The sequence below is a fragment of the Musa acuminata genome, chromosome BXJ2-4 (assembly GCF_036884655.1).
Source record: "Musa acuminata AAA Group cultivar baxijiao chromosome BXJ2-4, Cavendish_Baxijiao_AAA, whole genome shotgun sequence".
NCBI classification, from domain to species: domain Eukaryota; kingdom Viridiplantae; phylum Streptophyta; class Magnoliopsida; order Zingiberales; family Musaceae; genus Musa; species Musa acuminata.
Window position 1 is genome coordinate 17542797 of NC_088341.1, and position 17570 is coordinate 17560366.

Consider the following 17570-nt stretch of genomic DNA (forward strand, 5'->3'; position numbering starts at 1 on the left):
TGCTTTACATATTTAAAGGAACACATATTTATGGTATATGTCTCTTGCTAAATAAAAATACACCGTAGAAACAGCTTCGTAGTGTATTAAGTAGTTAGTATATTTGGAGTTGAGATGCCCTTGCTTTCATTCATTGTTCAGATATCATCAGTACAAGAAGCCTAATGACAATTTTTCATTCATGGTTTATTTATTATGAGAAAAACTAAATCCACTTGAAGGTGTTAAAAAGTAAAGGTTCTGATCATGCTTTATAATGGTTCAGCTGACAAGTCACGATGCTTCTATAATTTCTAATAAAAGACTTTTTTATTGAAAGAAAATCATACTGCTTGTGCAGAAGAACGTAGTCACATCGGTGGTTGGCACATTAAATATAACGTGCCATGAAAACCACATGAATCATGATTAGAGCTAAATAATAATGATGGGATTGCAGAGGGGCATTGGAGCACAAGCATATTTGTGGTTTGGGGTCACAACCAAATTTATTTGCAGAGTCCATGCTTGTAAGGTGTACCATTTAATTATGTCTAACAAAAACAATGACATACACAGTAACTTCAGATATGGGGACCTGTATCAATTACCAAGTTCCCTCAAATTCTGCAGATGGTCTTATTAGCAACACAAAATATCCTATTGACATAAGTGAACTTAGTTTAGTGACTCTGATTAAATGTGTTATCTGACAATGACGAACAATGATGACCAGGAACCACTCATACGTGTTAAACAAATCAGTGGGTTATCTGACAATGATGAGCGCCTTAAGTGGCAGAGTAGTAAACAGATTTTTAAGAGAAACAAACATATACCGGATGCTTATGGTATGTTTTGTAGTTCTCATCAAGTTCAAACTCCACTTCAGGTTCCCATACAGCAAAATCTGCATCATTTCCCAATATGATGGCACCCTGAAACAAATCATTTAAAAGTTATCAGCATAATAATATTAATATGTATGTGACATCTCTACTGTGATACATATGAACCAAAAATACCATCCACCTCTTGTGCATATTCCATAGTTCCATGTTCCCAGGACATCTTATAACATGGATTGTCCAGGTAGGCCATGTTGCCCAGTGCAGTATGTAGATGGTTCCTGTGCCCATATATATTACTAATAACATGCATAGCAATCTGACTGATTTTAGCATGCACTATTTTGGTGCAGTTCCAGATTAGGACTGCATCCATGATTGGTAAAAGATTTACATATTAAGAGGACAAGAAGAAAAATCTCATCCACAGTTGTCTTATCTAGAACGGACAGTTTTTTGTATATTTATTTCCAATAATTTGAAATCAATCGTCAGATATTCTGAATGTCACAAGGTTTACTCTAAATCATGGTATGCAATACCGAATGGTACCGCCCGTTATGGGCGGTATGTATCGGTCCGACGGCATACCGATACGTGGACCGCCTAGTACCGGACGGAACATGCTACATTGCTACAGTAGGAAGAAAATATATAAAACTATTCGGTACGCCCTGGTGTACCGCTCGGTACACCCTGGTGTACTGCTCGGTACGCCAGTACCGTACTGTACCAAGCCAACCTCAAAACATCGGTACGATACAGTATTGCATACCTTGCTCTAAATTATGAATTTATGACAAAGTCAAAGCTTAAAAATAAATTATGAGATGTTGTAAGCATTCTTTCTGACAGCTTTGCTAATGAAGATTCTACAGTACATGATAAATACAGTACATGATAAATATACAGTTATAGAACACCTAGCAATCAATAAATATTCCGTATTTATTGATTAGAGTTTTTTTAATAAAATGATTAGCATCCGAAGATGAAAACTTAACCTCTCACAAAAGAAAATCTTATATACAAACTCATTTTAGTTCCAGTGGAAATAAAAGGGTTTTGTCCATTATCCACGCTGTGCTTCATACCACATAAGATTGGGCACTAACATGAAGTGGCAATGTCCATTATCCACGCTGTGCTTCATACCAAACAAGACAAATTGTAGGATAATAAGCTATTGTTAACAGACATAAACTAGCTATTAACTGTGAAACTGTATTAATGCATCAATATACGTAAGACCAAGGCTTGCAATTTTGGTCCGTACCAATGTACCGACCAATGATCGGTATGGTACGTACCGAGACGTACCGACGATATGCCTAAAAAACATTGGAAATAACTCCAAAAATACTTGAAAATAAAAAAAATTAGATTAGGGCTTTTTGGTTTAAAATAAATATAAATTTAGTATAATTTTAGCGAAAATAATCTAAATTACAAAAGAATACTGATATCTTTTTCGAGCTTTGAGGAGTACCTTTGTGGTACACTCCGGACATCCTTTTGTTAATATTGAATTATCTACAAAGAAATGATTTGAATTGTTATATTGTGATATGTTTCGTACCATCCTCGTCGAGTTCCATGATATGAATTTTAAGTGGCATGTGTAAAATACTACTTCTCGATCCATGCACCACCCTCAAATTGTGTAGACAGGACCATCAACTCCCTAGCATCGTTGTCATCATCAATTGAGGCATTGCCATCCACGTCGCTGCCATGTCATTGGATTGAGCGGGTTGTTGAATGCAATTGAGAAGGTGTTTCATCGCCCGACTTGATTTTTTCCAACAGTGTAGCTGATGCTACTGCCTTCCTCTTTGCCTTTGCCTTTGCACACTAGGCGGACGACTATGACAATTGGGTGTCTCTAGTTCCTCGAGCAGTCTGACTCGATGTTGTTTGGCCCCTTCTGCCACGTTCTGACCGAGAGGGATCTTCCTCTTAATCCTCCCAAATTTGATCCAATCCACAAATCATAGCCTCATTGAGTTTAAAAGAGTGAAAATATCAAAATGAGAGAGAGATGTGAGTGAGAATGAGTTTGAGAGAGTTGAAGAGATTTAGAGAGTGATGAGTCAAAAGAAGAGGGAGGAAAGGGTTTTAAAACTCTTTTCTATGGTTCAAACACTAAATTTGACCGTTTGAAATAGCGCGATCTCAGCCCTTGATCGGTAACGATCGAAATCCGATCATTACCGACCTGTACCGCTCGGTACAGACCCCGTATGGCCCAATACAGGGTCAGGTTATGGTACCATCTAGTAGAGGACGATTCACGTACCGGTCCCCTATCGGACCAGTACATACCACCCGTACCGAGTAGTACGGGTCGATACGACGAACCTTGCATAAGACCAATATTCATGCTCTAAAGTTTCTACCGCCTAGATCATGGTACCAACGTGATAGTATTTGCACGTGATAGTCTCATTTATATACAAGTACTGCAAAAGACTGGCAATACTGTAGATTCATAGCTGCATGAATGATATCAATGGTTCTAGAAGTTATCATCCTACTGTAGCATAATAAAGTTTCCTAAAGAGAAATCAAGTAGTACCTTGTACTTTTGGCCTGCAAGCTTTGCAGGCCTCTCACTCCACCATGTTGCAATCTGACTGAACGAAACTCCATACTTTTGTCCATAAGTCCATGTGATAGGAAGAACATACTACAGAACATTCATGTCCCATTAGTTTTTAAAGGGAGGATTAAAAAATCCATTTATTGAAGTGACATTGAAAAGCTTAGTGATGTATCTAATTGTTACTACAAAGATATGTCATGAAGCTTTTAATCAAAAAAGAAAAAGAGTATATAAACCGATTGTTTTGCACTCCAATACAGCTCTTCTTGCTGTAGTTACACCCCAGTTTAGTTGGTTACCAAAAACAGGGAAAATGAACCAACTTTACCTGGAGAGCAAATTGCTTTACTATGTGGCCTGAAAATAAGAGCATAGAATAATACTAGTCCTGAAATGTTGTACTGCAGGGGTCAACTTCTTCTAATTTCTTAGAATAAAATAAGTCGAATGTAGAACACACCTTTATAAATAAATAGGTATACATTTGTACGTCAGTATATATATATATATATATACTTATATGTATATATTATAAACAAGGGTTCAGGGGTTATGGACAAGAATGACCAGCCCACAGGTAAATACTTGCTATCTATTGGATATTTGACTGTATGTAGGTACCTTTTTCTTTTTTATTGTATCCTTTTTAGGATTTTTGAAATGTTGATATTTTTCATTCCAAATTATAAATGTTCCTTGAACTGGATCGTCTGACCCAGATGCTATTCACTACCCTGTCAACATTTTCTACTTGCTAGGAACATAAAGCTAAACTCTTTTAACCCAACTATGATGACAAGGCCTAGATATCCAGATAAAATAAATGTTTATGGTGAGACTCAACCAATGAGAAATAAGGAAAAAAATATAAATACCAAGAAAGTTCCTATGAGCTTCATGAAGAAGAATAGGAGATAAATATTAGGTTCCAGGGTGGGCAAATATAAGACGGGCAAGCAAAGACAATTCAAGAAGGGGCTTATGAAATTTAGCATGGATCTGTGGTCAGTCACTTAGATATGTAAATTAGATTTCCATAAATCAGATGACAAAGTTCATTCGAGTCCCATCCTAATTGATGATCACCTTTTAAGGAGAGTCAGATGTCAAATGCCAGAGGCAGGCTTTGGTACATGAAAAAACTAGGGTTCAAATTACAAAAAACAACTATCTTAGAGTTAAGGTTGTGTATATTAACCGTTTCCAGATGCCTCATGCACGGTGTTTACCTAGATGGCAACATAAGATGTGGAAAAAAAGTGGGTGATAAAATGAGAAAGACCATTCTCGTGCTAACTCTGTTGGCATGGTACCAATATAAGAAATCTAATTTGCTCAACATCACATCAAAATTCAATGTCAGTGACTACAATGAAGCATGTCAATTCTACACACGAAAGAGCTTGCACTTTGTATTATCCCATCACAATTTGTGAGCGAAAATAATATGCATATTTAATGCAGGATGACAGTTGATAGTTCACATACATTCTTCTTCCCTAGACCATCTATGAGTATAGTTTAAATTCTCAGGATTTGTTAATAAGATGTTCTGTTCATATATAAGTGGACCATGACTCACATAGATGCAGCATGAATCTCATTCATAAATGTAAATGGCAGATCCTTATATGGAAGCACCAAAGTTTCTTGCATGCAAATACAGGTTTTGGCCATCTCTAAAATATAGTATTTTCAAAAGTTTGAACATCTAATAATGCTATAGTAATGCCTACAAGGTTAACATGCATATTTTCAGATCAGAAACAAGCTTACAGTAGATTTTGTTAGTTGTAAGCAAGAGAGATTGATGAATCACTAGTTGTAAGCAAGAAATACTAAGGCTACACTAGTAAACAATATGGTGTAGTTCATGACATATTAATAATGATACGAAATTTGATTTTTTCCAAACTAAAACTATACGAGAATATTATTTTTTATATATTTTTTATACTAGTGGCGCTCTTATGACCAAACCAGTGATTTAAAAAGCGCTAGGTACCAAAAGATGTCAAGGTCTAAAAACGCCCGAGGCGCTAGGCGCTCGCCAGAGCGAAACGAGGCACTAAAATATAAAAATATATAATATAATTAATAAATATAATTATTTAAATAAAATATATGATATTAAATTAAAAAAATCTTACAAAATCACAATATCACATTAACAAAAAATCTCAAAATTCAAAATAATAACAATAATTTCAAATAAATAAAAATTAACAGTATTAAAATCAAAATAATATATTATTAATCTAATAAATAAAAAAGTATTATTACTAGTATACAGTTAACAGTGTACTATCGAGTCGACGTGAGAAGAGAGAGTAAGAGTAATAGTAGCAGTGAGTAGCGGCAGCAACAGTGGGAGCGGGAGCGACGATAGTGGCGAGCAGCGATAGTGGCAGCGATAACGGTAGCAACGAGTAGCGGCATCGATCGTGGTAGCGGAGGCATAGTGTAAGAGTAAGATCGAGGTTGCTGACTAAGAGAAGCAGCAATGGTAGTAGCGACCAGCGACAGCATGAGCGGGAGCAGCGAGCTGTCACGAACGGTCGTCGCGCACCCGCAACAACTTCGTTCAACGAATCGTTCGTCGCTTTTGCATGCTTGTACAGATACATGACAGCATGTTTTGCCTTGATTTTATGTGTTTTTGCTTGAAAAATATAAGCAATGACGGTTCGCAACGCTGCAGTGCGACCGCTCATTGCGCCGGACCAAACTACCCCAAAATGGCTTCATTTTCATATGCCACAGCTTGTTTTCTGCAGACTGCAGGCTCACGCAAAACGTCAGCCATCTCAGCACCCTGGAACCCCCTGGGTGGCACTAGGGGGGATGGGGCTTCGGGGTAGTGTCGGGCGTTGAACAATCTTCACAAGTTCGCACGTTAACTTAACGGGAACTTACCTTTGCACCCGACTCCCGGTGAGCAGTTGTTTGCAGACTTACAACTGTTTGTTCTACCTTCTAAAGTCCTTGTTTTCTCCTTCCTCTCTTTCTCTCTTGCACTCAAGGTGCTCGCTGAATTGTTTGTAAAGCTTCCCTTTTCGCGAGACGTCGAGACTTATCCATCGCTCGTTTTCAAACTAATCAACTTTCTGTTTCGTAGGTCCTTCGGGACCTGTACGAGGTTGCAACTAGGCTGACCCTTTACGGACGCATAGTTGCAAGGGCGCCTCATGACTTAGGCAATCCCAGTTAAGTCCGAGGAGTTGGCGCAAGGGTGCTTCACGACTTAGGCAACTCCAGCTAAGTCCGTGACTTTGCCATAAGGGTTCCTCATGATTTAGGCAATTCCAGCTAAGTCCGTGACATTGTGGTATCAGAGCAGGCAAGCAATTCGAGCAAGCAGCGAAGAAACTTCGCAATCTCGCCATGACAAAGCATTGTTACGAATCGAGCAAGACGGGGCAAGCCGGACTATTGCCCCAAGCAACCGCAGGTGGGCTACAAGTGCAAACTCGCTCTCATGTTGTTGAAGCCGCTTTGGAAGAACGTGGTAGCGAACATGATGAGTGAGATGTTGGCTACTCTCCATAAGCAGAGGCGTAATCTGGAGCGCCAATCGGGAAAAAGAGCCATAAGGAGAGATTCACAATATCGAAAACTCGCATGGATGTTCTTGAAGCGAGCTTGAAGGAACTCTACCTAGGCCAACGAAGGCTTCTTGGGGTAGAGAGCTTGCAAGAAGAAGCTGAATCCCGAATCGACAACGTTGAGGCTCTAGTCGATCGACTGACGGACAATAACAAAGACTCCGTGCAACATTTGCACGAAGTCGTGGCGGAACTCACTTCCAGAGTGACAACGCTCACAAGGGTACTAAATGCGGGAGGGAGCAACACCAGTGTTGCGTCGCCATAAAACTTGAGGGCACTTAAGCATCATTGCTATGGAGGTGCTAGGGATGCAAAGGAGCTCGAGAATTTCTTGTTTGATATGGAACAATACTTTCGAGCTACAAGGCCCAATTTTAAAGATACCAAAGTTTTAATAGCAACCATATATCTGAATGGGGATGCAAAACTTTGGTGGCGAACCGTTGGGAGGAGATCCAACAAGGTCAGTTTCATGTGGACACATAGGAGGACTTGAAACGGGAGTTGAGAACTCAGTTCCTACCCGAGAACATAGAATTCGGCGCAAGGAGGAAGCTGAGACAACTCCGTCAAAGTACTTCCATTCGAGACTACGTAAAGCAATTTTCTGCATTGATGCTAGACATATAGGATATGTCTGAGAAGGATAAGTTGTTCAGCTTCTTTGATGGCATGAAGCCATGGGCTTAACAGGAACTGCATCGAAGGAATGTCACCGATATGATCGACGCAATTGCGACCGCAAAAAGGCTTACCAACTTTGTTTCCTCGGAGGACTCAGGGAAAAGGAAACAATCTTCAAGAAATCGCCCTCCAAAATATTTTCGAGGAAAGGAGACCGAGGGCGAGCAAAGGAAGAAGAGTTCCTATAAAGGGCCAAGCTCGAAAGGCAAGACCCTAAAACCTGACGGATGCTCCTCGTGTGGAGGACCGTACATGGTGAGGGAATGCCCACAGAAACAAGAACTTGATGCCTTAACAACTTCAATCCACCCCCCCAAATCATACAAGGGCAAAGTCGTCGCTCTTAGTTCGAGTAGTTCGGAATCCAGCAGCGACGATGAGTCACAAGGACCCCGGATAGGAGCAATGCGTTTGTTAAATGCTTTGCGGGGTCAAGTGGGGGAGAACATGAAGACAAAGCCACATAAAGCAAGGAGCAGTGAGCTGATGTACGTGAATATCAAGCTCAATGGCCAAACAACCCATGCAATGGTGGACACGGGCACTAACCACAACATGATTGCTAATCTAGAAGCAAAGCGACTAGGGCTGATGTTGGAGAAGAACCCAAGTCGGATGAAGGCGATGAACTTAACGGCCAAGCGGATCTCCGGGCTGGCAAAGGGAGTCCCCCTCAAGATCGGAACATGGAGCGGGAGCACAAATATGATGGCGGTGCCATTAGACGACTTCGAAGTGATTCTCAGAATAAAGTTCACGCACGCGGCAACATTGGTGCCATTGCCGTTCCTGAACCCTATGTTTAATAGGAGGCGACGACCCCTGTGTGGTTCCCGTCTCTCGGAGTGGAACCAAGGACCCCCAACAAATATCGACATTACAATTGAAGAAAGGGGTACGAAAAGGAGAATTAACCTTCGTGGCTGCTGTGAAGCTAGAGCCACTTGACGGGGAGGCTATTTACGAACCTGTTGTGGTGGCGAACGTTTTGAAGGAGTTTACATATGTTATGCCACCTGAGTTGCCGAAAACTCTGCCACCACGTAGAGGCATGGATCATAATATTGAGCTGGAGCCGAGAGTCAAGCCTTCAGCGAGACCACCATATCGCATGTCCCCTCCAGAGTTGGCAGAGCTCAGAAAACAGTTAGACGAATTGCTAAGCAGTGGTCTCATCCGCAGTTCCAAAACACCATTCGGAGCTCCAGTTCTCTTCCAAAAGAAACAAGATGGGAGCCTCCGACTATACGTCGACTATCGAGCCCTCAACAAGATGACGTGAAGAACAAGTATCCCATCTCACTCATTGCGGACTTGTTCGACTAATTGGGCAAAACAAAGTATTTCTCCAAACTCGACCTCTGGTCGGGGTATTGGCAGGTGCGCATTGCTGAAGGCGACGAAGCGAAGACTATTTGCGTGACCAGGTATGGAGTGTTTGAGTTCTTGGTGATGCCTTTCAGCTTAACCAATGCCCTGGCCACATTCTGCACTCTTATGAACCAACAATTCAAAGAGTATTTGGATAAGTTTGTGGTCGTCTACTTAGACGATATCGTCGTTTATAGCCAAATGCTCGAGGTGCTAGTCATAGGTGCCCTGCAAGCCAATCACGTGAGTGATAGCACGTATGACATGATACACATTGTTTTTACTTATTATATTTTGACATTTTTATCACTTTATATTGCTTGTTGCATATATGCATATATATTATGATGTCCGTGGATTTGTGCAATGGGAATCAGATCGTGATGAGATCATAATAATGAAATCGATTCGCCTTTAAACACAAACCTTAATTAATCCTAGTCATACGTTACTCGAGAAGGACATCGAGATAACCGGATAAATTGGTGTGCTGTATACCCATCCATATGATGGAGGCAATTGGTATCATAGTTGCTCGTGTGGGGACACACTAAGGATACAATGCAGGTGCTCATTGAAGAATGAGTTCACTAATTGATCCGCTCACGGAATACTAGATGGTTGATGATGCCTTACTATCAGACAACGATTTCGTAGTCCCAGTAGTGTATCTGATCCTTAGACTTGAGACACCAAGGATATCCTGTATGAGTACTCTACTCTTTGATACCAGACTTATAGGTTTGAAAGTTTTAAATCTAGTACAACTGGTTATTGAGAGTGGCAGCCAACCTTACGAGGGCTATTGAGTGTCGATAGAGGATCATTCGCTCTCGGTATCATGAGAGGAATATCCCGTGTTCTTGCTCAAACAAATTCTTGGTCAAGGTCATTCGAATTTAGAGAGAAAGAGTTCACCGGGAGAATCCGATTAGAGTGAGACTCGAGGAGAAACCGTACGACAACACCATGCCGGCTATATGGTAGAAACCGTATGACAACACCATGCCGGCTATATGGTCTCTGGGATATTAGATGAATGAGGGACTATAGGTACGCAGTATCTGAGGACGGATAGGTCCAAAAGATTGGATTCCCTTGTATCGTTTGAGGACTATGGCGTAGTGGCCTAAATCGTCCGCAATCGATGAGTCGAGTGAATTATTATAGAGATAATAATTCACTGATCCAGAAGGAGTTTTGATAGGTATGACTCACGACTAGCTCGATATTGGACCTAGAGGGTCACACACATATGGTAGGTGTTGCGATGAGTAGAGATTCGAATATGAGATATCCGTTGGAGCCTCTATCTTATTAGATATCCAATAAGCCCCTAAATTATTAGATCCCATGGATAAGATCCAATAAGAACTAATAAGAGATTATTAGGTAGAGACCCACTAATCTAAGAGGCTTGGGTAATTGGATGGAGATCCAGTATCCAATAGGGCAGGATCCATTAGGGTTAACTAGGGGCCGCTATAAATAGGAGGGAACTAAAGGCCCATAGGCTTGGGTTTCTTGGTAGCCACCTCCTATTCTCCTCTCCCTTCTCCTCAGATAACAGGCCTGGAGATTTGAGGAGCGTCGTTGCAGCCCTGCTGTGTGGATCACCGTTAGAGAGGAGGACGCTTGACCTCCTTCATTCACTCCTACAGATCTGTAAGGATTCGGGGATATACAATCTCCCTAGATAACACAACTATCTGTCTCACACGTGATTTTCTGTGTCGCGGGTTTTACGCACCAATCTTCACACAACGACGAACACATATTGAGAAATTTGGGGTTTTTTGTTTTATATTCTTTTGCTGCGCATATGATGTCGCCCTTAGATTTCCCAACACAAAAAGTATGTCAAGCACCTTCGGACAATTTTCAAGGTTCTTAAGGAGAACATTTTGTTCGTGAAAAGGGAGAAGTGCTATTTTGCTCAGACGGAGATCTTATTCTTAGGGCATGGAATCGGTGATGGTTCCATTCAGATGGACAAATCAAAGGTGCAAGCTGTTGCGGAATGACAAACTCCAAAGGAGGTGCTGGAATTAAGATCCTTCCTAGGCTTCGTCAACTTCTATCGACGCTTCATAGCTGGGAATTCGAAGTGCGCAACTCCACTGACGAAGTTGCTGATGGAGCAGCCTTGGAGATGGTCCGACAAATGTGAATCGACATTCCAAGATCTAAATGTTGCTGTGTTAGGAAGAACCGGTGCTCAAATTGTCGGACTATAAAGAGCCCTTCGAAGTCTATCATACATATGCTTCAGACTTCGCTATTGGGAGAGTACTGTTAGGACTCTAGCTAGGAGAGTCCTAATTGAGAGGGACATTCATGTAAAACCTACCTAAGCCGACCCCTATTAAAGAGGTGAAGTGACCGGCTAGGGTTAGGAGGTTATTTCTTAGAGAAGAATAAGGAGTTGTAAAGGAATAAGAGTCTTGAGTATGAGTCATATTAGGAGTTGGTTAGAAGTAGGAGTCTTGATTAGGAGTCCTATTAGGAGTTGGTTAGAAGTAGGAGTCTTAAGTAAGAGTCCTATTAGGAGTTAGGGTTTAGAAGCCCTATAAATAGTCATGTATTCCACCTCTTTTCATAAGCAATAGATGAATCTTTTCTGCAGCCTTTGAGCAGCAACTTGGAGGGAGGAACCCCTATAGAGTTCCAAGGAGGCCGATCCCCTAAAGAGATCAACCCCAAGTTTAGAATCTACAAGGGTTCTAACACCTGGTATCAGAGCAGCGTTCTTGGCGTCTCGCTGCCCTTCCACAGCCATCCATCAACCCTCCACAACTGTCCAAAGCAATTCCCACAATTGCTTAAAAGATCATCGTCGAATTCCGCCATCATCTCCACCACCGCGGATCATCCTTTGATCTCCCCGTGAATTGCAATAGGTTCTGATTTCCTACCTTACTGCTGCTGCAATTTAGTTATCTTTATTCGAAAATCTTAAAAAAAAAATTTGTTCCTATATTGCTGCATAAACTTTTCGTCACAAAGTTTTCATCTCTACGACGAAAGATACATTGTAGAATTCCAACCGCATAGCACCATCTGTTTGATCTTGCTACTATACTTTTTCTATCCAAATTTCTACGAAATTTTTATGACATCTTTGAGACTTCCTAACAGTGGAATTCCCTTTTGTTTTATCAACAAATTCTCAATATAAACCACTGATCTTTTACGTCCAATCTGCTATACTTAAAAATCTGTGCTGCAGAAAATTTCAGCCGTATATTGTTGCCTTAACTCATCTATTTGCAATCTTTTTTGAATGAAATTTCTTATACACTTCATAGATCATCTTGGCTTTCATCTATGATTGATCTATTAAGAAATTCATCTCTAAAAACGATTTTGTGTTGCTGCAAATTTTCGTCGTAACCCGCTGAAATTTCTCGACGAGAATTCTGCAATCGCGATTTGCACCAATTTCCTTGTTGTTATACTGCCGAAATTTTCTTGATTAAATTAGATATCATTGCTGTCATATAAACTGTGATTTTGCTATCAATTACCTCCTCAATTCTCTTAAGTTTTTGATGGAAATTACGTCGAGAAACCGTTGTTTCTTCGACGACAATTCTACTCTTACAAGACAGCACATACTTGCTGCAACTTCCACTTATTTCTATCAAACCTTTGCTACCATCTACCACAGATCCAAAACTTTCATCTACAGTCCTAAAACTCCACCAAACCACACCCTCAAACTGAACCCAAAATAGCCACAAAACAAGCCTAAACCGTAGCCTACATCCATCGATCTACCAACCCTTTCGACCATCACCTCTCTTAACCAATACATGCCTTTAACCCGATAACAAAAGAGAGATCTTAACATCACAGATTTGGCGGCATATACTATGGCATCTGAGGAGGTAATCAATGCTAAATTCGAAGCCTTCGAGGCACGAATGGAGGATAAGATTCGGACGCTCTTTACCGAACTCAGATTGGGCTGACCACTAAGCCCGAAGAAATCACATCAAGGAGAGAGCTTTGCCCAATCGCACCAAGCCCAAAGATATGACTTCCAAGAGAGGGGAAGCTCTATGACCAACCCCAACTATCCTTGCATAAGAGTGGATTTCCCTAGTTGGGAAGGAGACCCGATTGGTTGGATCTCGCGCGCGGAGCGATATTTTCGGTACCATAAAACCGCGGATGCATCTATGGTGAAAATTGTAACTATACATCTTGAAGGGGATGCTATACAGTGGTTTGACTGGTTTGAACATACTTATGGAGTCCTTTCATGGCAACAATTCAAAGAAGGACTGTTGATCCGCTTCAAACCAACCGATTACGAGAATATTGACGGACAACTAGTAAAGATCCGACAAACCTCTACCATTCAAGAGTACCAAACCAGGTTTGAAAGGTTATCTAATCAAACTCGTGATTGGTCTCAAAAACAGCTATTGAGGACCTTCATTGAGGGCTTGAAGCCGGAGATCCGAGGAGAAGTTAAAGCGCGACAACCATATACGCTTATGGCAGCCATCTCTTTCGCACGACATCAAGAGGAGCAATTGAACCATGAAACTCAGAGGACTAGGGTCGCTCCTCAACCAGTAATATTGAAGCCCTCAGCCCCCCCTACTATCGACCAAGTCCCTACACCAAAGAGGTTAATAAGAGAAGAGCTTCGGGAGCGATATGCGAAGGGGTTATGTTGGCATTGTGACGAGCCGTGGAGCCGTGAGCATCGCTGTAGTAAAGAGAGACTTCTTATGATTGAACAAATAGAAGAAGAGGTCATTGAACATCCAGAAGAGAGCCTTGAATATGAAGAAGAAGATGCAGAAGAAGAGCCACAACCGACCGAAGTTACAGTACATACACTAGCCGGCTACTCAAACACGGGCAGTACTAATAACTTTCTAAAGAGTAAGGTTACTATCCAGATGACCTTACCTATCAAGAATTACAACAGGTTTGACGTTAAGGTCGCCGATGGATGGATTTTGAAGTTTGATCGTAGGCGCCCGCAAGTGAAACTGTTGCTGATCATGAGGCCTTACCAAGAGATAATTGCATATTTCTTCCTTCTCCCTCTTGATGATCATGAGGCCATGCTCATAATTAAATGGTTGACGACATTAGGTGATATTTCTTGAAATTTTATGCAACTAATTATGAAATTTTACAGTAAGGAGAAACAGGTGATACTGAACGGGAAACATGGGGGCGACGTAACGACGATTTACACACAACAAATGGAGAAGGTTTTGCATAAAGCATGCAGCAGATTTTTGGTACAACTTGAGCAGCAAACTAAGGGAGAGCCAATAGAATTTGAAGATCCAAACCTACTTCCTTTGCTTGCTGAATTTTCAGATATATTTGACGAACCGTACAACGTACCTCTTACCCGTCGGCATGATCATTATATAACGATTCTTTCAGCAAATACTCGGCCATGTTATCTACATCTCCAGAAGGATGAAATAGAAAGGATTGTAAAAGAGATGCTCAAAACATGAGTTATTCGGCCATGTTGCAGCCCCTACTCTTCATCGGTGCTCCTCATACGAAAGAAGGATGGAATATGACGATTTTGTGTTGATTACCAAGCTCTCAATGGCATAACCATCAAGGATAAATTCCCTATTCCAGTAGTAGATGAGTTGCTAGATGAAAGGGAGCATAAATCTTCACAAAGCTGGACCTTCGATCCGGGTATCATCAAATACGAGTATGCGAAGAAGACATACCGAAAACCACCTTTTGAACACATAACAACCACTATGAATTTTTGCTTTTTTCAAAAGAAGGTGGAATATCTTGGGCATATCATATCAGAGGAAGGTGTGGCAGTAGACCCCTTCAAAATTGGAGCAATGCAAAACTGGCTGACCTCGAGGAACATAAAATTGCTACATGGCTTTCTGGGTTTAACAGGCTACTACTGCAAGTTCGTGAAAAACTATGGAGATATCAGTGCACCACTTACTTCCTTACTGAAAAAAGATGTCTTCCAATTGTCGGACAGAGCCTCCGCTGCCTTCGACAAACTTAAGGCAGCCATGACGACGACGCCGGTGCTAACACTACCAGATTTCAACCGACCCTTCATTATTGAGGCCGACGCATATGGAGTCGGAATTGGAGTCATTCTCATGTAAGATGGTCGACCACTCACATACACTAGCAAGGCATTATCTCCCTCCCATCAAAATAAGTCAACATATGATAAGGAGATACTCACCATTGTGCGCGCAGCAACAAGGTGGAGACCCTACTTGATTGGCCGACGATTTCAAATTAAAACCGACCATAAAAACCTCAAGTACTTTTTGGAGCGAAAGATATCATCCCCTGAGCAGCAAAAATGGGTAACAAAACTTCTTGGATTTGATTATGAAATAACTTACAAAAAGGAGAAAGAGAATGTTCTTGCAGATGCGCTTTCGCAGCTACCCGAGTAAGTTGAAGTTTCGGTCGTTTCACTTCCGACCAGCGACTTTCTTAAGATATTAAGATGGAATGGCAGGAAGATTTAGAGACTAGTACGATTATAAAAAAATTGGAGGAAGCACCAAGCCCCATGGCTCATTACAATTGGGACTCAAAAGAATTACACTAAAAGGGACGCATTGTGCTTATGATAAATTCTACTTGCATCTTCACGAGTAGATTTTGGACAAAGTTATTCCATATGCAGGGTACTAAATTGAAAAGGAGTATGGCATATCACCAATAAACCGACAGCCAGACGGAAGTTGTAAATAGGTGCTTGGAGACAGCCCAAAGCCACCCACCAAATATGACTACCCAAAGAGAACTTCAGACTAAGCCAAGTGCCATTATTGATCGACGGATCGTGACTCGACGATGACGATCCACTACTGAATTGCTAATACAGTGGCCAAACCTACTAACAGAAGATGCCACTTGGGAACTATGATGACTTGAAGATCAAATTCCCAAAATTCATGAATCGTCAGCCTCGAGGACAAGGCTAATTTGAAGAGGGCGGGTTTGTTAGGACTCTAGCTAGGAGAGTCCTAATTGAGAGGGACATTCATGTAAAACCTACCTAACCCGACCCCTATTAAAGAGGTGAAGTGGCCGGCTAGGGTTAGGAGGTTATTTCTTAGAGAAGAATAAGGAGTTGTAAAGGAATAGGAGTCTTGAGTATGAGTCCTATTAGGAGTTGGTTAGAAGTAGGAGTCTTGATTAGGAGTCCTATTGGGAGTTGGTTAGAAGTAGGAGTCTTAAGTAAGAGTCCTATTAGGAGTTAGGGTTTAGAAGCCCTATAAATAGTCATGTATTCCACCTCTTTTCATAAGCAATAGATGAATCTTTTCTGCAGCCTTTGAGCAGCAACTTGGAGGGAGGAACCCCTATAGAGTTCCAAGGAGGCCGATCCCCTAAAGAGATCAACCCCAAGTTTAGAATCTGCAAGGGTTCTAACAAGTACTATTGCAGGAGGGTCACCCGGTGGCTTACGAGAGCCGTAAGCTCAACAAGACCGAGTGGCGATATTCGTTGCACGAGGAGATAACAGCGGTGGTTCATTGTCTACGAGTTTGGCGGCACGACACTACCTTCTCAGATCGCGATTTGTGCTGAGGACGGACAACATCGTTTTGAGTTATTTCCAAACTCAAAAGAAACTCTCCCCAAAGCAAGCACGATGGCAGGACTTCCTAGCCGAATTTGATATGATAATGAAGTACAAGCCCGGAAGAGCAAATGTCGTAGCCAATGTGTTGAGCCGGAAGGTGGAGCAGGTGAATGCCATGCAGCTGGAGGACGAAGGCTAGGCAAGTCAGCTGTACTCCAACTTCCTTTCTAGGATCAAGGATGGACTGTACAGTGATCCCCAGGCAATAACCCTTATGCAACTAATCAAAGAAGGCAAGACACGACGATTTTGGGTCTAGGAGGGACTCGTCTACACAAAAGGGAATATGGTTTATGTTCCTCGAGTGGACAATTTAAGACGTGAACTCTTAAGAGAGTGTCACGATTCTCTTTGGGCAGGACATCCAGGCATTCACCGAATAGTGGCTCTCGTGGAGAGGGCCTTTTACTGGCCGAAGATAGAGATTGATATGGAGGAATATGTTCGAACGTGCCGTACTTGCCAACAATATAAGGTAGAGCAACGGAAGCCAGTGGGACTTTTGAAGCTGTTGCCCATACCAAAAAGGTTGTGGGAGAGCATTTCCTTGGACTTCATATCGAGCTTGCCGACAGTATGGGACTCGGATCAATACTCGTGGTAGTTGATCGATTTTCAAAGTAAGCAACTTTCATTGCTGCATCCCTACACTATTCAGCAGAGGAGGCGACCAAGCTGATGATGAAGAATGTGGTAAAGTATTGGAGAGTCCCGCACAATATCATCAATGAACAAGACGTTCGGTTCCTTGGACGATTCTAGACCGAGCTATTTAAATTGTTGGGGTCTAAGTTATTCTTCTCCACAAGCCTCCACCCCCAGACAGATGG

General features: G+C 41.6%; 1 protein-coding gene across 3 annotated transcripts in view; it reads right to left on the reverse strand.

Moving 5' to 3' along the window:
- The window catches only part of LOC135610096 (probable allantoinase), a 44544-nt gene that overhangs the window by 754 nt on the left and 26220 nt on the right, over positions 1–17570 (reverse strand). For 2 of the 3 annotated variants that reach the window (XM_065104128.1, XM_065104130.1), the window contains exons 13-14: positions 3406–3516; positions 819–917 (exon numbers count right to left, since the gene is read on the reverse strand). In XM_065104128.1, the coding sequence (XP_064960200.1) occupies positions 819–917; positions 3406–3516 (210 nt within the window). The remainder of the gene's footprint in view (positions 1–818; positions 918–3405; positions 3517–17570) is intronic. The other variant, XM_065104131.1, reaches the window with a different exon arrangement.